Consider the following 14,418-nt stretch of genomic DNA (forward strand, 5'->3'; position numbering starts at 1 on the left):
ATGCCGGTGTTTGTGGAGGATCCTGCTCACTTCTCCAAATCTCGACTCAAGTCAGATTTAATTGCCCACAATGTCGCGCTGCCACCCTCCAAGAGCAAGAAGCAAGCTTATGTGGAGCTGCACATGAAACACGTTGATCAAAAAAACGCTGCGGATTTCTCCAGCGACGAAGAGGATCAAGTGGAAGAAGTGGAAGTGAGTTCAGCAACCCTTTTTTTGGGGGGTGTCTTAAACAAGAGTAGTTTTAATTGACTGTTGCAGAATGTTGCGTTAAGGTGCTCTTGATCTCGATGTGCAACGAACAAAATTGGGTGGCCTATTATTAATTAGTAGTCACTCTAATTTGAGTGTTTTCTCAACTTGCTTCACATGTCTAAGAAATTACCTAAAAATAAATAAAGAAAGATCAGTTGTCGCTATTGCAAATATGATAAACCTATAAACAGTGATGCATTCAAGGACATCAACTTTTCTTTTTTTGTGATTTGATAAATGTTTTTGAACTGATTTAAAGCAGCTGTGGAGGGTTGGGAAGTGGAGATCTGGGTCAGTTACCAAACAGCCTTCTCAGCTTGCTGCAGCACTTGTGATCCTTGACGATATTAAACCACCAGCTGTATAGTTTGGTATAGATTTACAAGAGACGGAGGGGCTGCCATTAAAGTCGCGTGCATGTGCTTGTCACACCTGTCACGTTCATTTATGTGTGTCAGGAAGAGGAGCTTCACACTTGGAAGTCTAGGAGTTGTTCCTGCACTGTGTCATGGGGTACAGTGTGTTTAGGCAACCCCCCCACTAATAGGCTAAATTAACTTTACTGTTAAGTCAGGGTAAAATGTAAAATCTATAAAGTGCTGAAAGATTTGTATGTTAGGCCCACTTAGAGCTGAAACGATTTGTCAATTAATCAGTCGATCTATTTCAGTAAAATGAATTGTGTCAAGTCATTAAAAAAAAAGAAGAAAGAAGCAAAACAGTGTCTGGTTCCAGATTCTCAAACATGAGAAAGTGCTGCTTTTAGAGCTGCAACTAGTAATCAATTATATGCCCACTACTAAATAAACAATTTTTACAATTGGTTTGAGTCATTGTTTTTGGAATATGGTTTCCAAATTCTTGGATTCCAGCTTCTCAAAAGTGAATATTTTCTGGTTTCTTTAGACCTTTTCTGATAATAAACTAAAAACATTTTGACCACTTTCTGGACATTCATGGACCAAACAAACATTGATTATACGAGAAAATAAGATAATGAAAATAACTGCTAGTTGTATCCTTAGTTGCTTAGTGTGTAAATTGATATAATATATAATAATATTTTGGGGATTTGGAATTGGTAAGACAAAACAAGCCATTTGAAGATGTCAACATGTGCTCTGGGAAACTTTGATAGGCATTTCTCCACTGTTTTTATTTAGTAAATGATAAATTGAGAAAATAATGGAAGATTTCTGAAGGCATCACTCAAGAGGAGTTGTGACAAAGATATGTATACAGTAGAATACTTTATGCTTGTAGAATAATGTTATTTCTCATTAAGACTGCACCACCGGTTCAGTTTCAATATACTACTTTGCCAGTTTTGTAGAAAAATGTAAACAGTGGTTTGTGCTGAAATACATATAAGATGACATGGTCTAAATACTGCTGCCGCTTTTTTCAGTATAATCTGTCATGTAGTATTTGTCTTTATTTTGGCATTACCTATTTTAGATGTATCCTAGTAGAGCTGCAAAGATATTTTTTATTTATTTTTATTTGCCCATATAAAACAGACTATAGGAGAAATAAAACAGACATGACAAGGGAGGTCCAGAAGCCATAAAGTTTATACACCTCCCCTAAATTTAAGAAAGTCAATTAAATGTTATTGGTAATTTATGAATTAATTTAGTAGACAAAATGCCAAACCTGTTTAGGTTTCCATGTAGTCAAATGTAAGAATTTTAATGCTTCAGTTGTATGAAATTTTAAATTTGTGGGTTTGAAAATGTTACATTAGGCTTTAGGAGATTGTGACGGGAATTTGTCAATGTTTTTTTGTTTTTATGTTTTATAGACCAATTAAGAAAATCATTGACAGATTATTCAATGATAAGAATAACTGTAGCAATTGCAGTCCTGTATGCCAGTATTGATGAGACACTATCAAATGCAGGCACTCTGATCTGTTTCTTCTGTGAGGCAAATGCAGTTCCCAGAATTGGTAGATATTGAACCAATTTCAGAGGAGCACCCACGTGGAAACTGCTGACATTCAAGCTGCAGCCCTTGTTTTGAACAAATTTCAGTAATTGGGTAAATTTTGTTTTTGTGAGGAGGAGGAGGAGGAAGACGATACAGAAATGCCCGACCCAAGTAATTTGACTGATGATGACCTCAGGGCTGCATTGCTTGTGCATGGAGTCAAAGCTGGGCCCATAGTAGGTGAGGTTGCACTTATACTGTCTTAAACATTTCTTTTTATTGTAGAAATATTTTAAAACTAAATGCAATTGGATTGTTTATCCATCTAGGTTCCACCAGAGCCTTGTATGAGCAGAAGCTCAGGAAGTTGCTTGAGTCTGATGGACATGACAAAAGGAATGGAACAGAGGAAGCTGTATTGTACTCTGACAGTGAAGAAGAGGAGGAAAATGGGAAAGAGGATGATGAAGAATCAGGTATGAGCAGATATGTTTTGGATTGTTTTACATGGCTGGTATTAGATAATCATATGGTTTATACTATTTTCTGTGATTTGTGCAGGTTCTGAAGGAGCAAGACAAGAAACCGTTGCACAGTCAGAACAGACCCAGAAAAAGAGCAGCCAGGTGAGAAAAGTTATGAAATCTTCAATGATCAGGAGCTTCTGTGTTAATAAGTTAAATTGTCTGCCAATAAGAAGCCTGGTTAATAGATCTTATTTTGCATTTTTGCCATCACTAACGTAATGGAAATAAATCTTCCTTACAGTGCCACTATGTGGTTACAGACTGCAACTGTATAAGTGAATGTGTTTATGGTTTAGAACAAGCTCTTGCATTTTGAGTGTTTGTGTATGTGTTGTTGTGTTTTTTTATTTATTTATTTATTTTTTAACTTTTCACAGGTAGAGTTGCTTTTTCAGAAAGGTGGTTATGTTTACCCACAGTGTTTTTTACCCTCATCCAGACTGGTAAATACTACAGATATCCTAAGGGTTTTGCACAATTTCTTTTTTTTTTGTCAAACTAAATTCACCGGCAAAACTGATGTCTTTGTTTTTGATTTGGGTTGGCTTTTTGCAGCGTGCTCGTGCTTCCCGACACAGGGAACCTAGTACCAAGTGGAATTCAGGGAATGTGTTAAAATCATCAGAGCAGAGTCGGTCTTGGAGCTCCCAGATTCCCGCAGGAATTAGTAGAGCATCCTCTGTTGATCAACGCTCGGGATTAGGATCAGGGGTAGGCTGGTCTTATTTGAACAGTTGAATCTTGTGGATTTTAAATTCTCCACATTCCTTGCTTGGAATAACTTTACTCACACACCACCTAGAGGAAACTGGGCATTGTATTTTCTCTTTAATTGTGTCACTGGTGTATGGATTTGGTGATGATAAACATGATACATGTATTTGCTGCTCTTGACATGATAATAATCCTAAACCTTGCAGGTCTCAACTGGATCACAAACAGTCATGTCTAATGATCCATTTCCCTCTCGGAACTTCAGCATCACAGAGATGGTTGAAGAGGGAAGTCTGACATGTTTTCTTGTTTAAAAATTGCCATTTACTCTTATTTTATTGGTGTTTCTTGAGTAGTCACTGTAGGGGCACTTGCTCATTGATGAACAATCTTACTCTAAACAACAGATGGAGAGTCGGACGTCACTCTCTACTAATGTAGACACTGAGAGAGAGTTGAATGGGAGCAATGTTCAGGAGCATTGGTCGCGGTCCAACGGGGTCAGTAGTGCTCACATTGTTCAGTCACACTTTTAAGCTCAAACTGCGGTGGTGGTTAAAGTGTTTGGAGAGGTTCAACAGGGTTGGCAGGACATGTGTATCATCTGTTACATCTCCTTTTCTTAGGTGGACATGCCAGCTGTAGACGAGAATAACCAGTCTGTGTTCTACACTCCCAAGGCTTCCACTTATGAATGGAAAACAAAGGCACATCATCTTTTTAGTTTTTTGTTCAATTTCACTTGATGGAAGTGTGTTCTTTGGCTTACTACAACACATGATATATGGTGGTTAACGTCTAACTCCTTTTTAAATGAAAATGATATACACAATAACCATAATACTTCCTCTACTTTGTTTCTTTGTCTGTATGTGTCAGAAATCAGGTCACTACATTAAAAATCACCTTTTCCTTTCATTTCTGCCTGACTTGCTGGGCCTCTGTCTCTGTTGAACACAGGTGTCTGGGAAAGTCTTCTGTTTTCTCTGGCCTGCTTTGTCAGTAAATACTGCTTTTCCTGTCTAGCTTGCTCCAGAGCCTGTGAAAGATATTTACAAGGACTTGATTCCAGACATTAAGACCACACCTACAGGGATCCAGTAAGTACTGTACCAACACCATTACACACTGCACCAATTATAAACTCCTCACTGCTTTTTAAGCTGTTGATGAGAGAGAATTTGATTTGTCCTGAGTGTGAGACAAGTACAAGAATTTGAAATTGGTTATTAGGGATAACTTGCACAGCAGCTCTCACTGGCACACTTGGTAGGAGTTTTGTAATTAGATTTTCAGCTCATATCTCTGGATTTCAGTGCCACTCGCCGGAGACCAATCAAGGGTGCAGCAGGGAGACCTATCCAGTACGCATATCCAGATACTCCTTCCAGTCCCACCACCCTGGAGAGGCGAGAGGTTGAGCGCCGCCTTGTACCCATCCACATACAGATTTTGGTCTTCTTCATTGTGGCGTCGCTCTTGTACTTAATTTATGCTTGTATTGAAGACAACTCATTCAGTCCATTTGTGGCCTTACTGGACAGTCTAAACCAGGAATCAGACATTGAGGAGGGGCTTTTGCTTCAGGCTGAGACCCAGGACACACCAGCACTCTTTGGACAGAAGTAAAACTCAGTTTCTACAGATGTGAAGGTTGCTTTTTTTTTTGTTAATGTTTCAGCTTTTAACACGCTAGCTAGCCATAATGACTTTGGGATACATTCATGGTGCACATATTAATTTGAACACTTTTTTGTTGACTGTGTTTGTGTGTCTTTTTTGGAGTTTGTTTCTGTTTTCAAAACTCAGTTTTACAGTTTTATGTCACCAGTAAAGTTACCAATAAAGTGCTCTTGTTCCTGTAATCAAAACAATGGCAAAAGCACAGTGATGCAATCAAGACTTTAGAGATCTGAATAGTTTCTCAAATGTATAAATAATAAGGATATGGTTATTTTGCTATTAACTAACCCATATTATGTAATGTGTTGGTGTCTTTTCAATTATTACATGTCAGTGTACTGTTGTATGATGTGTGCTATTTGCTATTTGTTTTTTTAAATATTTAAAACATATTTCAATAAAGGATATTTTGCTTCATAGTTTTTGTGCAATTGATCATACTATCTGAGGTGAAAGCAAATTACTTTTTCTTTTCAGCATGCAGAGGCATGAACTAGGGCAATGGTTGACAAATAGAGACCCGTGGGCCAAATCCTGCCCTTCCCTTTTAACAGATGACTTCTACATCACTCATTCAGAAATGGCCAGTAGATATGAATGTAAACATATGGCTCATATAAATATTAGCTCTTTAAAAACTATATAACACAATGTGGCCCTTCTGACCAGAACAGATTTGTGTCAATGATAGTACTTTGACCATAAATGAAGCAGGTGACTGTTTGTGTGTTGATAAGATATCATCTGTAGTCGCTTGCATGCTCATATTTATGAGTATTTTGTTTGCCAAATGAAGCTGCTGTAATCCTCATTTACTCGTGGAAAAAATAATCTGCCCTCAGGTATGAAAATTGTCACATAAATCAAACTTCTTTTTTAATTAATCAAAATAAATACACAAAACAACATATCAAAGAACATACTAGGCTGTTCTTTCTGAGCCTGTACAATGTCAGCCCCCTATTAAAATGTGTGCTGAAAAAAACAGGCTCATGATTGACCCTAACTGCTGACCCCCGAAGTAGAGATCATTAATATAGTTACATCCACTTTTGCTACATGTCATGAGATTATAATAGTGGCACTGTTCACCTTAATCCTACTGACTGGGTTACCTGCAGACCACACAGTTGTACTGTTTGTCATATCTCACAGGTGCTTTATTCTATCATTCCAGTTTTTCATGAATCAAATTGTTCCTTACTGGCTTCATAACATTAATTGTTTTCTGTTTCTGTTTTAATTGCTTAAATTAGATCCTGGGGGTCCTCCCAATTCTGCCTATGCAATTCTAATAGTTGTAAGTATTTATTGAGTTGATGTGGTATGTGGTAATTGAAGGTATCACACACTATCAAGGGGATATAGGGCTATAGAAAGATTATACTTGGGAAAAAAGCTGCAGCTTGTATCATAGAAAAGTATATTTTTTGTGTTATAAAATATGCAACTTTCTTAACTTTCTTAAAATAAGAATACTGGGTTTTAAATAATATTTTGAGAAGAAATAAGTCAACGTTTTGGTATGATGGTTGTTTCTTACAGTAGTTCTTTTGTCAGTAGCCCTTGTATGTTAAATAAGTTGGTAGGATGAGGGTTAATGAATGACTTAACTGGGTGACAGGGTAATAAAACTTGCCATACACTGACAAAGCAATAGCATTATTCTGTATATGTAGGTGTGATTCTGCTTTTCGGCCAGCAGGTGGCTCTCGCTCAACAACCTCTGACAGCCTGCAGACAGCCACAGTGACCGAGTTCCGCTGTCACAACAGATAATACAACAACATGACTGACTCAGGGCCAAAGATCAAACTATTCAAGTTTTTAAAGATTACTATTTGCAGCCTACTCATCACAGTACTGGTGTTAGGCACTATAGCGTCTATCAGGACTGTTTCGCTGGACGTAAATGTCGGACTTCAGCTGGCACACTGGGAAAAGACGAATAACATCTCTCTTGTGATAGACCAGCAGCAGAGAGAGGAGCTACTTGCTAATTTTAAAGGTAAGTTCCGCTTGCTGTAGTTAGAATTAGGAAGTACTTAGTTACGTGTAGGAAATGTGTCGAAAGCAGCAGTGCCATGCTGTGTGTGTATGTGTGTGTGTTCATTCAGAGGCTGTACGGATCCCCACTGTGTCATTCAGTGGGACGGACATCAACACTACTGCGCTGCTTCAATTTGACAAGCTCCTACGAAAAGGTAAGTTAAAGCTGCCTCTAAAAGATGGGAGACACTGGGTTTGCATGTTATGGCGTGTTTATCGGTTAGTTAATAATGGCTTTAGTCTCTCTCTCACTCTCTCTCTCACACACACACACACACACACACTCACACACTCACACACAACGCTAGCTAGCTAACCCTTGACTCAGCTTGACTGAGGATTTGGTTATATGCTCTTTAGGGAAGGTTTTTCCACAATATACAGACCCATTAATTCATCTTGCAAAGGTGTTAACAGCCTTTTTTGTATTAAGGAGCATAAGAGAGCTTGTGAAAGCAAAAGTTTCACATTAAAAGATGAATTCGCACTTTTTCAAGTCTTTCTTAAGCTCCTGAGACCCGAGCATTTGTTTGGTTTTTAATTTCTCCTATTTGAGATAAGTAGGACCTAATAAGTACACAAACTAAGCCTGGTCTTTGAACAGAAAGTCGTATTTGAAAAAAATAATGCCCTCCTATGGGGTCAATAGGTTTATTTTACTGTATCACAATTAATTCACCAGTGTATAAAATGTATTTCCTTACATTTACAATTTTCCTTTGCATCAACAATAGAAAAAGTCCCAATCTCCTCAAACAAGTACAAACATTAGCTTGTTGCTATTGATAAAATGAGTTCAATATGTATCATATCAAACTACAAATGTTATTAAGCATCACAAAAACAAGTTTGAATCATAAAACTTAATAAGGTTTTGTGCCTGGTCCACTTTTGTCCAGGGATCAGCTGTTGATTGATTTGACCAAGATGCCTGCCATCTGGGTTTTGCATTGATTAATGTACTGCGATTAATGTTTTACCACCAGGTGGCACAAAAGGTGTGTAAGAACAAGGATAACAAGTCAAAGTTAAACAGAATGAAGTATAAGGTCCAACAAACCCAAAATGTAATGTCCCGATATGAGGGCACAGGGTTGCAGGAGGTTAAAGCGACAGTCAGATGTCCATATGAACAGTGAAAGAGGTTTTTCTCTACATAAGCATTTCTCCTGTTCATACTGACAATTAGAAAGTCCCCTTCATAATGCACTTTTTGTTACTATACTTCCACCACAGCTCAACAGGGAAACACAAAAGAGGGAATTTGATTTTAAAATGAGTGTAAATGTGACAGATATCCACTCAATGTGACTAACTCAGACCGCTGATGCCTCATATAACCTTTAGATAAACTTTTAAATGCATTTTTGCACACAATGACACATTGTGGATTTTGTCCCCCATCACTCACATTGAAAGTTCATTAGAAGTAGATCTTTTAAAAAACAGTATGAACAGGAAGAAAACTGAACCCATCCTTTGAAGTCGAAATGTTAATAATCTGGTTTATTCCAAACCAATATATATATAAAAATCTTAGAGGATAGTTTCACACATTTTCAAGTCCTTTAGAGCCACATTTATACATCTGAGGACTAGTATTAAATTGCCAGAGTTTTAATCTTGTATACCTTTTGTATTTAACCTTTAATCTTGTATACCTCTTCCTGTGTCAGCTTTCCCAACAGTTTTCTCCTCAAGCTTGGTTCATCATGAATTGGTGGCAAACTACAGTCACCTGTTTTGGGTGCAAGGGTCGCAACCTGACTTGGTGCCATACATGCTGCTGGCCCATATTGATGTAGTACCTGCCTCAGAGGCAGATGGCTGGGAGGCCCCACCATTTTCTGCCAAGGAGATAGATGGCTTCATCTATGGTAGAGGGACCATAGATGACAAGGGCGCTCTGATGGTGAGAGAACGAGTGATCATTTTTGTGATCTTTAAATTAAACAGAATTGAGTTACATACTTCTTTAGCCTTGTAGTTTTTGCTAAATATGTGTGGCTAAAATAATATACTTTTTTTTTTTTTCAGGGAATCCTTCAGGCCTTGGAGTACTTGCTAATTAAAGGCTATAAACCACGCAGAGGATTTTACATTGGCCTTGGTCATGATGAAGAGGTACCATAATAATATGTATTATTGTGTTTTTAATATAAATGTGAATTTGCATATCACATTAAAAGTTGTCTCTCAATTTCTTTTTTAAAGGTCAGTGGTTATAAGGGGGCACTGAACATAGTAAGCCTTTTGAAGCAGCGTGGTGTGCGACTGTCATTTGTCATGGATGAGGGCCTAGCAGTGCTTGATGGAGTCATCTCTGGTCTTGAGGGACCTGCTGCCCTGTGAGAACCTACCACACTCTATAGTAACAACACTGCATGACCTATACTTTGTAGATTTTGTGTGATAAAACATCAACGATATGGCCAAACCTGACAACAGAACAGAATGATGTCTACATTAGAGATACATTTATTGTATTTGTGTATGTGTGTTTATAGTATCGGAATAAGTGAAAAGGGCTCAGCTACTGTAAAGCTGAGTGTGTCGATGCTCCCTGGTCACTCCTCCATGCCTCCCAAAGAGACCAGCATTGGGATCTTGGCTGCAGCAGTTAAAAGGTTAGAGGAACAGTTTTTCCACAGTAAGATTTTTTTGCCAATTTAATTTTATTTGAGTGTAATTTGATTTGTCCACATTTTGTACTGCAGTGTATGTTCCAAAAGACTCTGTAATCCTATTTACTCAGACTAGAGGAGAACCCCATGCCGAGATTATTTGGTCATGGACCTGAACGTGGAACTTTTGAACACTTGGCCCATAAGGTAAGAAATTAGGGTTACCAGCTACTATTCCACTACTCCTTATACCTATTACACCATATTGTAGGTTAGATCCCTACTTGCTCCATTTCAGTTACTCATTCTTTGACCTCAGTTCAGGCTCCCAATGAAGTTCATAATGTCGAATTTGTGGCTGTTTTCCCCACTCCTTGGCAGGTAAATGCAACCCAAAATGAATTTAGCATGTTTTCTTCTGACTGTGTCGAGTGGATTAAATTAGTCAATTTTGTGTTGCAGGGTACTGGAGAGAAAATCAGACACTAATGCGTTTGTAAGGACAACCACAGCAGTCACCATGTTTAATGCAGGAGTTAAGGTACAGTTGTTAAGTACATAAAAAGCTAATTTACAGCAATTCAGTTTGCCTTGGAAAAATCCCAAATGTTCTGTTGTTTTGCAGGTGAATGTCATCCCTTCCCTTGCTGAAGCTTATGTTAATCTAAGAATCCACTCTGCACAGTCATTAAAAGAGGTAAAGTCTGAATTTTGATTCTCCTTTTTTGAGAATTCACAATGTTTTATCATGAATATTTTGAGCTTAATAAAATGTACGCTCTCTCGCCTAGGTGCTGGACCTGATCGAGTCTTCAGTAGGGGACCACCGTGTGAAGATAGAGTTTATTGAGGGGTTCGATCCTCTCCCTGTCAGTTCCTTTGATGAAACGTCTTTTGGCTTCCAGATCATTAAGAAAACTGTGTTGGACATGTTTCCGACCATTACAGTCGCTCCAGGTAGAAATCAGATTGAAGTAATTGCATAAAATTTTAGGTCAGATTGTTCCTTGTGTGTCTCAATATAATTGTTTGTATTTGCAGGTATCTGTATAGGTAACACTGACAGTCGACACTTCAAAGACCTGACCAATGATATTTATCGCTTTGCCCCTATCTGGTTTAAACCAGGTGATGCTCAGAGGTAAGAATCTAATATGTTACAAAACTACGTAATAAATGCTGAGTAATAAGTGAAAAACTAGAGGGCAGACTTCTTGAACAAAAGAGAGCTTTCTGCTGTTGCTCACATGTTTACATCACAAACTAGTGATGTAACATGTGACCCAGTTGCACAGTTAAGACATAAATTTCCCCTTCAGCAAATACAGTAGAAAGGGTTTTATGTTTCGGACCGGTCTTTTGCCCAGTTTACTTCTCAGCTCTGGTAATAGAAAGGCAGAGAGAGAGATTCAACTGAAGGATAAATAAGTTTGTCTTAGAGATCATAAGGGAAATGTTTTTCTTTTTTTTTTTTTAGATTCCATGGCATCAATGAAAGGATTTCCAAAAAGAACTACGAGGAGCTTGTACTATTTTTCTTCAGTCTGATTCAAAACTGTGACATACAGAAGCTACCTGACCCTCATAGCTCTGTCCATGAACTCTAAGTAATGGATAGTACTGGTAACAAACCTAACAAATGCAATACAAAAGTCTGAATTATTGCAACAAGAGCACCAAACAAAACCACAACTTGTCTTACTCCTTTGTTACTAAATTACATGAACAAAATAAGACGATTCCTTGTCTTATAATGCCAGGTACAATTTTCCACTGGCCTATAATCAATGGAGTCTTTTTGGTCTCTTGTGATCAAATAATCACAGATCAACTATGTCCAGCTTATTTGCATTTGTTATAACAATTTTGTGGCCACTGCTGTGATGATTTAACTTAAAACCAAGATGGTATAGGTTGATCAGTATTTTCTGGGCTGCTAATAATACTGAATAATAATAATAATAATAATAATAATACCAGGGTTCCTAGGCAAGTATGGAAAAGTATGGAAAATGAAAAATAAAGTATGGGAAAATATTTATGCATTTATGCAATTCACAAAAGGTGATTCTGAGCCACATTAATGGGAAAAAGCACAGATGTCTCGTTACTGCATCGCATGAGTGTGTGTGTGAGAGAGAGAGTGAGTGAGTGAGTGTGTGAGTGAGAGAGAGAGCGAGTGAGTGTTTTAGAGTTTTAATTAAATTAAATACATTGAACTTACCTGAGTTTTTATTTGCATGCCATTATGGTACTTGGCTACATTCCCCTATTAAGAATAATTAAATATGATGTGAAATATGATACACTGATATATTTACTCAGATGTCGCATATTCTCTGAAAAAAAAATGTTGAGAAGTCTGGAAATTAGGGTATGGAAAAGTATGAAATTTTGAAATTCCAAATGTGTAGGAACCCTGTAATACTTTAAATGATGATGCACATACCATTTCAATTAAATTACAACATGAGAAGCTGCTTACTGTGAAAATATTGATTTGATTGTAATATTAAAAAATATATTTTGCTATGTGTTCTTGTTGAATCCAGTGCATTAGTTTATCTTTTAAAGAATTCTGTATCACTGATGACAGATTGAAATAAATCCTTTTTTGTACATTTGTGATTTGGATTTGCAGTCTTTAGACATTGTTTCATAATAACAATATAATTTAACCTGTGTGTTTTTTGTCATATGCTATTTTACATTATGAACATAATATAATGACACTGTTATGTTATATTAAAAACAAAATGAAAGGTTATAGTTTACTCACACTCATGCAATTTGAAGTGCTTCAGACTGACACCTATAAGATGGAACATGTAGACAGTGGGTAGTAAAAATAAATTGAGACTGCTGCGAGAAATAATGAAAATGTAATAAGAAATATAATAATGAAATAAAGGGAAATAAAAATTGGATTAAAAAAATTAGATAAAATAGATTTAAAAAATAATTAAATTTAGTTATTTCTCATGTTACTATGGAAGATTAAAAAATGTCATGTCTGTCCATCCTGCTCCCTGAAGAAAAACCATCCAATAAAAACATTGTAAACATAGTAAAACAACCAAAAACACTTTAAAATATAAATCCTTGGTGTTAATTAGCGGTCATGGATAGCACCCTGAACGAGCGCACAACATTAGGATCCTGTCTGGGGTCAAAGTTTAGCTTGACGTTATGTAGAGCATCCCCTCTCCACATGTATTTGTTCTATGGCAGCTAGCTAGCTATGATGATAAGCTAACTATGCAGTAAACAATGGCAATTGGGAAAAAACAAACTTTCTTGAACAGTGAGAGAAAATAGTCTAATTTGTGGGGTGACAGCGAAGCAGAGACGCAATTCATTGTATGACCTTCTATGCTAGCTATCCCCCTGGCAGATCATTACTGGTAGGAAACGCCCATGAGTTAAAGGCAACTTTGGGCAAACAACAATCTTTTTTCACAAGGCTGGTGAAAAAGTCCCAAGCAGCAGTGTAGAGCTTCACATTTTTCACATGGGGATAGCCTATGTACAATTGCCAGAAGAGTGTCAGCTATGTCTGAGAACTTCACACAGAAACTGGACCAAGACCTGCGATCATGGAGGTGGTTTAGCATCCAGTGCATGATTTCTCCACAAAAGAGGAAATCCTGACAGTACTGCTCTTTAAGAAAACAACAAGGGGGATTGATACCTACGACAAAGTGAAGGGGTATTTCATGGAGAAAAAAGTACCATTGGAAAAGCAGGTGTCTATGACAACAGAGTGTGCCCCCACGATGACTGGCCGTCACGCAGGCTTTGACGTGCGATGTGAAGGTGACCCAGATTTCCCCAAATTTCTATATTACCACTGCATCATTCATCAGCAGGTGATATGTGCAAAAGTGATGGGCTTTGATCATGTAATAAAGAAGATAAACAGCATCCGCTCCAAAACAAAACAACACAACACAGGTCATTCAAGGTTCTGTTGGAGGAACTGTCAGCTGAATATGATAAACTTACTTCATACTGAAATGCAATGGCCCCACAGGTGAAGGTTTTTGCACATTTTCTTTTTATCGCTTTGGGGTGAAATCAAAGAGTTCATGGAATCCAGAGGGAAGGACGCCTCGCTGCTTCAGGACACTGAGTAGATACTACACCTTGCATTTCAAACAGACATCACTGGGAAACTGAACCATTTGAACTGTGAACTGCAAGGCAAAGGTAGGACTGTCTCTGACAGGAGAGTGCCTTAAACAAATTTAAAACCAAGATTTTCTTTGTGCATTTACAAAGAAAGAAATTGTGGCACTTTTCTTCTGTGCAGTCAGTGCTGAATGACAGTGCTTCTGCATCTGGGGCCTTCAACAGTGCTGCAAAAAAGGATTCTCATAAACTCATAAAAAGACTTGGGCAAGAGTTCAGAGACAGGTTCTGTAACTTTGATAAGCTGTAGCCATGTGTGTCATTCATTTCAAATCCTTTCATGCAAGTGGACATGACATGCATTGCTGAGAAACTATGTGCATTCAACTTGGATGCTTGTGAGGCAGAGAGGGAAATTCTCACGTTGCAAAGTGACATTCACTTCAAAGCCCATCAGAGCTCACAAAAGTTTTGGTGCCTTGTGGACCCACAAAAAGTACAAA

The 14,418-nt window shown here is 37.7% G+C and overlaps 2 protein-coding genes across 2 annotated transcripts; both read left to right on the plus strand.

Moving 5' to 3' along the window:
- Positions 1–5,221, plus strand: lemd1 (LEM domain containing 1). Its single transcript, XM_053318023.1, has 10 exons — positions 1–195; positions 2,331–2,427; positions 2,517–2,663; positions 2,749–2,813; positions 3,092–3,157; positions 3,270–3,425; positions 3,836–3,928; positions 4,055–4,135; positions 4,455–4,528; positions 4,745–5,221. Exons 1-10 carry the CDS (start codon positions 1–3, stop codon positions 5,055–5,057), a joined length of 1,287 nt encoding a protein of 428 aa, XP_053173998.1. The 3' UTR covers positions 5,058–5,221.
- Positions 5,222–6,856: 1,635 nt separating this feature from the next.
- Positions 6,857–12,399, plus strand: pm20d1.2 (peptidase M20 domain containing 1, tandem duplicate 2). Its single transcript, XM_053317399.1, has 13 exons — positions 6,857–7,119; positions 7,229–7,315; positions 8,837–9,072; positions 9,198–9,284; positions 9,375–9,508; positions 9,668–9,787; positions 9,916–9,991; positions 10,104–10,165; positions 10,247–10,325; positions 10,410–10,481; positions 10,576–10,741; positions 10,826–10,925; positions 11,262–12,399. The coding sequence occupies exons 1-13, from the start codon at positions 6,900–6,902 to the stop codon at positions 11,389–11,391; spliced, it is 1,569 nt and encodes a 522-aa protein (XP_053173374.1). The 5' UTR covers positions 6,857–6,899; the 3' UTR covers positions 11,392–12,399.
- The last annotated feature ends 2,019 nt before the right edge of the window (positions 12,400–14,418 follow it).

Source organism: Scomber japonicus, chromosome 4, assembly GCF_027409825.1.
Source record: "Scomber japonicus isolate fScoJap1 chromosome 4, fScoJap1.pri, whole genome shotgun sequence".
NCBI lineage: Eukaryota > Metazoa > Chordata > Actinopteri > Scombriformes > Scombridae > Scomber > Scomber japonicus.

What these genes read in the sequence shown, in the direction of transcription:
- pm20d1.2 (XM_053317399.1), top strand. Translation starts at nt 6,900, where the DNA reads ATGACTGACTCAGGGCCAAAGATCAAACTATTCAAGTTTTTAAAGATT. An exon ending in CTGCACAGTCATTAAAAGAG is followed by an intron (nt 10,482 to 10,575) that starts GTAAAGTCTGAA and finishes TCTCTCGCCTAG; the next exon opens with GTGCTGGACCTGATCGAGTC. An exon ending in AAACCAGGTGATGCTCAGAG is followed by an intron (nt 10,926 to 11,261) that starts GTAAGAATCTAA and finishes TTTTTTTTTTAG; the next exon opens with ATTCCATGGCATCAATGAAA.
- lemd1 (XM_053318023.1), top strand. Translation starts at nt 1, where the DNA reads ATGCCGGTGTTTGTGGAGGATCCTGCTCACTTCTCCAAATCTCGACTC. An exon ending in CAAAGCTGGGCCCATAGTAG is followed by an intron (nt 2,428 to 2,516) that starts GTGAGGTTGCAC and finishes TTATCCATCTAG; the next exon opens with GTTCCACCAGAGCCTTGTAT. An exon ending in GCTCGGGATTAGGATCAGGG is followed by an intron (nt 3,426 to 3,835) that starts GTAGGCTGGTCT and finishes TCTAAACAACAG; the next exon opens with ATGGAGAGTCGGACGTCACT.